This window comes from Meleagris gallopavo, chromosome 20 (assembly GCF_000146605.3).
Source record: "Meleagris gallopavo isolate NT-WF06-2002-E0010 breed Aviagen turkey brand Nicholas breeding stock chromosome 20, Turkey_5.1, whole genome shotgun sequence".
Lineage (NCBI taxonomy): Eukaryota > Metazoa > Chordata > Aves > Galliformes > Phasianidae > Meleagris > Meleagris gallopavo.
In genome coordinates this window covers 7,527,077-7,533,460 of record NC_015030.2, presented here as the reverse complement: position 1 = coordinate 7,533,460, position 6,384 = coordinate 7,527,077, and the positions used below count along the sequence as shown (strand labels likewise).

Genomic DNA, 6,384 nt, shown 5'->3' with positions numbered 1-6,384 from the left:
TGGGGGGGCTTAGGGCAAGGAGTGAAAATGTGGGGCCTGGGTTTGGGGCTGGGGGGGCTGCGGGGCGAGCTGGAGAGTCCTGAGCTAGTCTCTGTGCTGGGGGGTTGGCTGTGGCCTTGGGGTTTGTCCCCATTCCCTCCCCCCTCATGCTGAGCACCGTCCCCATGCCCCAGGCACCATGGCACAGGTGGGGCACCGGGTGGACTACCTGGCTGGCTTCTGCTGCCCGGTGGGAGGGCTGGTGGCCGGCAAACCCCGCGTGCTGTGCCATGAGAGCGAGATCTACCTCTGCAATGGCAGCGAGTTCGTCTACATCTACGACCAGGAGGGCAAGGTGCTGAAGGTGAGTGGTCCTTGGTACCAGAACAGGAGGTGGGGAAACCTTGGGACCCCCCTGGGCTCCTCCATCCCAGGCTGTGTCAATGAGAGGGGGTGGGATGCTGCCTGAGTTCCCCCCAGGCCCTGCAAGGCGAACGCTGAACAAAGCCCAGTCCCTTTCGTTTCTCATCTACAAAGGATTTCGCTGTTGTCTCCGCTGTGACTAACAGCAGTCGTCGTGTTGAGTTATACACAGCTTCTTTTTTTAATTTGTCCTTATTATCATTTCTAAGAAAGCCATCACTGTAATATCAGGATTTGCCTCCTACACTGTGTTCCTTCTCAGGAAAGTAGATCATGTATGGGCTTTCAGGTTGCCATTTCCCTCCTTTTTCCCTCCCACCCACCACACACAGCCGCTGCCTGGACAGGAGCAGCACCGCAGCCTCATGAACCTGAGCGCAGTGCCAGCTGCAGCACTGCCCGGTGACAGCCCAATTCCTGGAAGTGCTCACCATGTTCCTCTGCAGGAAATCACTGCTTTCCTTCCCAGTTTCTTTGGGGCTGCCCAGGGGGAAGCACTGCTCAGCGAGCTGCTCCCTCTTTACCCAACAGTGCACCTCTCCGCCTAGCTGCATGGGCACCGGGGTTCCTTGGCACCTCCTGTGGGCTCAGTGGGACCGTAATCCTTCCCTTTCTCCACCCAGGCAGTGTACAGGTGCCCCGATCAGGTGTGGCACGTGGAGCTGCTGCCCCTGACAAGACAGCTGTACATCCTCTGCGCCCACAGCGGCATCTATTGCGTGTCCCTGGACCAGCAGAGCAGGTGAGGTGATGGCGCAGGGGATACACGTGCATTGTACAGCTCGGGGTTTGGCCCTCGGCTCTCTCTGGGCCGCTGCTCCTGCCCTGCTGTGGGGAGCTTGGTCCGAGGGCCAGGGGATGAGGCAGCCAAGAGAAGCGCTGGCTTCGCCCCGAGCCTTGGCTGCGAGCCTTTGCCTGTTTGCTTGAAGGTTAATGGAGCAGACGGATGGCGACGGCCAAGAAAGCAATTGCCCTTCCGGCGTCTTCCCCGTGGACTCAGACGCCTGCATCTTCCCAGACTCCAGCCTGTGCATGTTCACTCTGCTCAACAACTTCGTCATCACCTTGTCCCAGGCCCACGGCAAATGGTGGATGAAGCTGCACGAGCTGCCACGCCCCGAGCAGGACAGCCCCCCGTACCGGCAGGTCAGCGAGGTGGGCTTCTGCCCCGGCCCCACACCTGCCGAGGAGGGAGACGGCGCGCCGTCCCGCTTCCTGCCCGTGCTGTGCTGCGCCTCCTCCCCGGGCACGGCGGGCAGCGGGGAGGGGCCGTGGTGCTCCGGGGGCTTCGTGCTGGAAGAGCCCCTCTTCAGCTTGCTCTTCGGGATCGACGCCGCCATGCTGGAGTCCCCGATGATCCTGTGCGGCTTCCCGGACGGACAGCTCTGCTCTGTGCCGCTGAAGGCTCTCAGCTCGCCGCCCGCCGATGGCTGCCACGACGTCTCCGGGCAGGACCCCCCCGTGAAGATCCTCCACCACTTGGAAGAGCCCATCGTCTTCATCGGGGCGTTGCGGACGGAGCGGCGGGCGGTGGAGGAGGAGGAGGAGGAGGAAGACGACGCCGAGGACGATCCGCTGTTTGGAGACGCCGGCTGTGACTGCGTGGTGGCCGTGGGGCACTACGGCAAGATGGTGGCCGTCAAGGCAGACCAGAGGGATGAGACGACGGTGCCGGAGCTCAGGGAGTACTACCTGCGTGGGCCCATCCTCTGCGCCGCCTGCGGCAGCGGCAGCCGCATGTACTACAGCACACACTCGGACATCTCCGCCGTCGACCTGGACTGGGCCAGCGAGTGCTCTGACCCCGAGGACGCAGAGAGCTGCGGCGGCGTCCTGCCGCCCGTCCTGTCCCCAGCCAGCTTAAGTATCTGTAGCGTCGTGGCTCTCTCCCTGTCCTCGCGGGCATCAGAAGGTACTGCCAACTGTGGGGAGCACGCTGGGTCTTGGGGTGGATTGGGGCAGGATAGCTGCCCAGCCGTGTGCGTCCACACACCTTGTGATGGTCCGTGTCGGGCTCCGTCTTTATCTGTTCTTGTTGACCCCTTCCTTTTTGTAAGTTCTTGCTGTTAAGCGTGCCGATGGGCTGAGCACCCCTCGGTACCCCGTGCTGCCCCACAGGTGAATCAGAGCTTCTGGCCCTGTCTGCCAAAGGCCGCCTCATGACCTGTGGCTTATGCAGCCCCGAGGACGCTGATGTGGAGCTGACGCCCGCCGAGGCTGGCCGGAGGATTAAGGCACTGCTGTCCGGGATAGGCAACACCTCAGAGAGGTAAGGGCAGGGCTGCTGTGCTGCTGCTGGCCCTGTGTGAGCCATGAGGTATAGGTACCTAGAGGTGCACCAGCTCCTGCCCCAAGCATTGTTCAGAAGGTCTCTTGCAGTACCACCTCCAGTGTTTCCTTTCCCAGAGCAGGTGGAAGGGAAGCCCCCAGCCTCAGTGGTATAAAAATAGTTTGCTGGCAGCCCTGCCTGCTGCTCTGTGCAGGCACGCTGCTGCTTGCAGCTTTGGTGACAGAAGGAGGGCAAGGCACAGTGCCAGCGTGCCCAGACACCCCTCAGCACCTGCCAGGCCTGTCACAGGCAGGGCAGGGCAGCGCTTGCTCAGCCCTCTGCGGCCATCTGTGCTTGGGGAGGAGGTTCCCCCTTCAGAGGGGGATTCCCAAAGCTGTGAGCAGGATTTGTAGCCCTCCCATCTGCAGCTCGTCATCGCTGGGAGCTGCAGCCCGGGGCTGGCCGGCGGGTCCCGCTCAGGGTCCACTCAGCAGCTTGGGGTTTGTCTGCTAACCCCCTGATTGCAGACCCACTGTCCCCACTGCTGGCCCCCCTGCTTTTGAGCACTGCGCTTTGTCCTTCCAGAGTTTCCTTCCTGAAGAAGGCGGTGGACCAAAAGAACCGCGCCCTGGCCAGCCTCAACCAGGTGATGAACGTGAGCGCAGCTCTGCTGTCCAGCCAGGAGGGCCAGAAGCCCATTGCTTGCACCGTCACTGCCAACTGGAGCTGCCTCCTGCTCCGTGATACCGTCACCATCTCCTGCCTGCTGGAGAACTGCAGCGAGTACAGCCTGGAGCAGGGCTGGACCCTGTGTGTTCAGCTCCTGGCCAGCCCCTGTGCCTTAGAGGAGGAGTCTGTGGATTCGGCCACCACCTTCACCTTCCCCATCGACCAGCTCCTCCCTGGGACCAAGCGGGAGCTGACGCTGCCCCTCGGCTCGGCCGCAGACACCAAGCTGGATCTGCCTCTGACCATCTCCTGTGCCCTCTACTACAGTTTACGTGATATCCTGGGCAGTGGCTCTGACTCACCTGAAGCCCTGGATGATCTCCTCCCGGACGATTCGCCCATCCTGTCCCCGGACAGAGAGGGCATCTGCCTGCCCCTCAGTGAATGCACCATTGACGTGCTGCAGTGCCTGCACTTTGAGAGCAGCCACCCCAGGCCGGAGCCCTCCTCCAAAGTGGCTTCACTGCCTGCGCCCCAGGATCCCGTGGAGACCTTCCTGAAGGCATCCAAGGAGCAGCCTGAGCCCGAGGTGGGGACAGCCGGCGAGCAGCCATGTGCCACAGGAGAGGGCAGCATGCCACCCTCAGCAGCGTCCATCAGAGTGTCCTCAGAGCTGCTGAAGAACGCGCTGAAAACCTCCGGCTCAGGTGGGTGCTGCCCACAGGGGGTGTGTGTGCCGAGCAGGTCCTTGGGATTGACCTAGGAGAGCTGTCCTGTGTCACCATCCCCTTCCCGGGGTGAGGGAGGAGGGTTCCAGGCCCCAGCTTGCCACTCCAGCAGTGTGACAGCCTGGAGGGGGATGTCCCCAAACCCGGAGTCACCCTGGCATCACGGCAACTGCACGCACATGGGCAGAGCCAGGCATGCACCGTTCCACCTGTTCACGTGGCCCTGCTCTCGGGAGGTTGTGCACAGACATAATGCACTCCGCTTTCTCTCCTCTCACCCCCAGACATCTCGCTGAGCTGTGCCACGCTGCGCTGGCTGCTGGCTGAGAACGCTGCAGCCTCGGCGCTGAGCAGTGGGGAGGTGACCTCGGTGTGTGGTGTGGCTCCGGATGGAGGAGAGGTGCAGCTGATCATCCAAGAGGCAAGGAAGGGGTTAGCCCTGCAAGGAACTGCCTGTCCTGCCCCTCGGAGCTCTGTTCCTCACCCGCTGGGGAGCAGCATGACACGTGGCCTGCCTGTCAGCCCCTGGTCCCGCACTCTGTACCATTGGGGCCCCTCCTCCCCTCCCAGGACTTTCTCAAGGCTCCTTTGGGCTGCTGCTCCATGCTGAGCCTGCAGAAGGGAAAACGTGGCTGGGTCCTGGGTGTAAATCCAACTTACTGCAGCTTTTCCCCTTCTAATGTGAAAATCCCCCTTTAAGTGCAAAGGAAAAGCAGTAATTGCAGCACAGCTCTCCTGCCACGGTCGGCTAACCCTCCGGCGAGGGGCCCAGCCGCCTGCGTGCTGGCAGTGACCTGGTTCAGGTTGGTTCACACTTGAGAGCACTAATATTGCCAATGTGATTAGCGACAGCGTTAATTCTGCTTGGGCTAAGCCTGCCGGATTAAATCCACCACGCTGGCAGCCCGCGTCTCACTGGGGAGCGGGCAGCAGGTCGACCTCAAACTTGTACTGGCCTGGAGAGCAGTGAGGGGCTGTGCATGGAGCGGGGATGGAGGGAACGGCAGCTGTCTTTGGGCCCAGCATGGAGTCACCATCCCAGCCCTACTGCCCGTGGGGTGGGGGGACCTGGGGCAGCCCTTCCCCAACCCTGCGAGGATTGCAGTGGGGCCTTGGTGCTCTCCCAGGTGGCCGTGAATGACCTCAGCCCGGCCGGCCCCATCCAGGCGGTGGAGATCCTGATGGAGAGCCCGTCCCTGGCCCACATGTGCAGGATGCACCACGCCGTCATCCGCCGCATCCAGGTATGGAGCCGTGGGGCACAGCCCCGAGTGCTCCCCTAGATCCCGCTGGACTCTGTGGGATGGTTTTTCAGGCACCACCGTGTGGCAGCCGTACTTGGCACAGCGCGGTGCCACACAGGGATGAGGAGTGGGACCACCACTCCCTCCCCAAGTCCCCCGCAGCAGAGCTCTGCTCCCCGCAGGCGCTGGTGCTGGAGCAGGCTGCACAGGGCTCGGGGCCCCCTGACCTCCGCATGCAGTACCTGCGCCAGATCCAGACCAACCACGAGGTGAGCCGTGAGCCCACCGCGCCCCCGACCCCTCCCTATGGGCCCCTCCTTATTGCCGCGACCCTCACCCCGCTCCTCCTCTTTCCTCCCGCAGACGCTGCTGAAAGAGGCGCGGTCCCTGCGCGACCACCCGCCCCTGACCGAGGAGGACACGGAGAAGCTCCTGCACATCTACCAGCAGCTGCGTAACCCCAGCCTGGTCCTGCTGTGAGCAGCGGAGCAGCCAGCGCGCCCCGGGGACGGGGACAGTCCCGAAGAGGGGCAACGTGCCCGGCAGGAGGGCCGGCGGCCGAGGCGGTGGTCTGTGTGTGTGCGTGTGTCGTGGTCGTGTTGTCGGCAGCACGGAGGGGCCGTGTGCCCCGAAAGCCGCCTGGCGGCAGAGCGGGGCTCCTGGGCTGGCCCGGCGCTGCGCTGCCGCCCGGTGCTGTGCAGCCTCGTGGGGCGTTGCGGCCGTGGTAGCGTAGCTCCATCCCGGCTGCGGGCTGTGCCCCCGTGCCGCCTTGCCTTTCAGGATCAGGACAAACAGGGTGCTGTGCCAGGGTGCCCGGGGGAGCCCCGTTTTCTGCTGGGCAGGGGAGGGGGTTTTCCGCTCCCCCGTTGTTTCTATAAATGATCTCGTATCTCTGTGGCGGTGCAGCGTGTTTTGGGGGCTCAGTCCTTCCCCGCACTGCTCCGGTGTCTGTAAATCTGTCGTCCGCCATGAAAACGATCGTGCCGCTCAGCGACTGCGCCTCTCTTTTCCTTTCCATCTCCGTGCCAACTTCTGGGGGACCCGCACCGCCGGAACCCTGCTTCTCCCCAGC

General features: G+C 63.3%; 2 protein-coding genes across 2 annotated transcripts in view; both read left to right on the top strand.

Annotated features, from left to right (window-relative positions):
• Nucleotides 1-26: 26 nt before the first annotated feature.
• Nucleotides 27-6,302, top strand: FAAP100 (FA core complex associated protein 100). The gene is made up of 9 exons (XM_010721495.3): nt 27-343; nt 1,026-1,144; nt 1,332-2,314; nt 2,521-2,671; nt 3,257-4,047; nt 4,353-4,489; nt 5,196-5,312; nt 5,495-5,581; nt 5,676-6,302. The coding sequence occupies exons 1-9, from the start codon at nt 179-181 to the stop codon at nt 5,790-5,792; spliced, it is 2,667 nt and encodes an 888-aa protein (XP_010719797.1). The 5' UTR covers nt 27-178; the 3' UTR covers nt 5,793-6,302.
• Nucleotides 6,281-6,384, top strand: part of NPLOC4 (NPL4 homolog, ubiquitin recognition factor) — a 27,417-nt gene continuing 27,313 nt past the window's right edge. The window contains exon 1 of the mRNA XM_003211506.3: nt 6,281-6,360. Coding sequence (XP_003211554.2) covers nt 6,281-6,360 — 80 coding nt within the window. The remainder of the gene's footprint in view (nt 6,361-6,384) is intronic.

What these genes read in the sequence shown, in the direction of transcription:
- FAAP100 (XM_010721495.3), top strand. Translation starts at nt 179, where the DNA reads ATGGCACAGGTGGGGCACCGGGTGGACTACCTGGCTGGCTTCTGCTGC. An exon ending in TCCCTGGACCAGCAGAGCAG is followed by an intron (nt 1,145 to 1,331) that starts GTGAGGTGATGG and finishes GTTTGCTTGAAG; the next exon opens with GTTAATGGAGCAGACGGATG. An exon ending in CCGTCATCCGCCGCATCCAG is followed by an intron (nt 5,313 to 5,494) that starts GTATGGAGCCGT and finishes TGCTCCCCGCAG; the next exon opens with GCGCTGGTGCTGGAGCAGGC.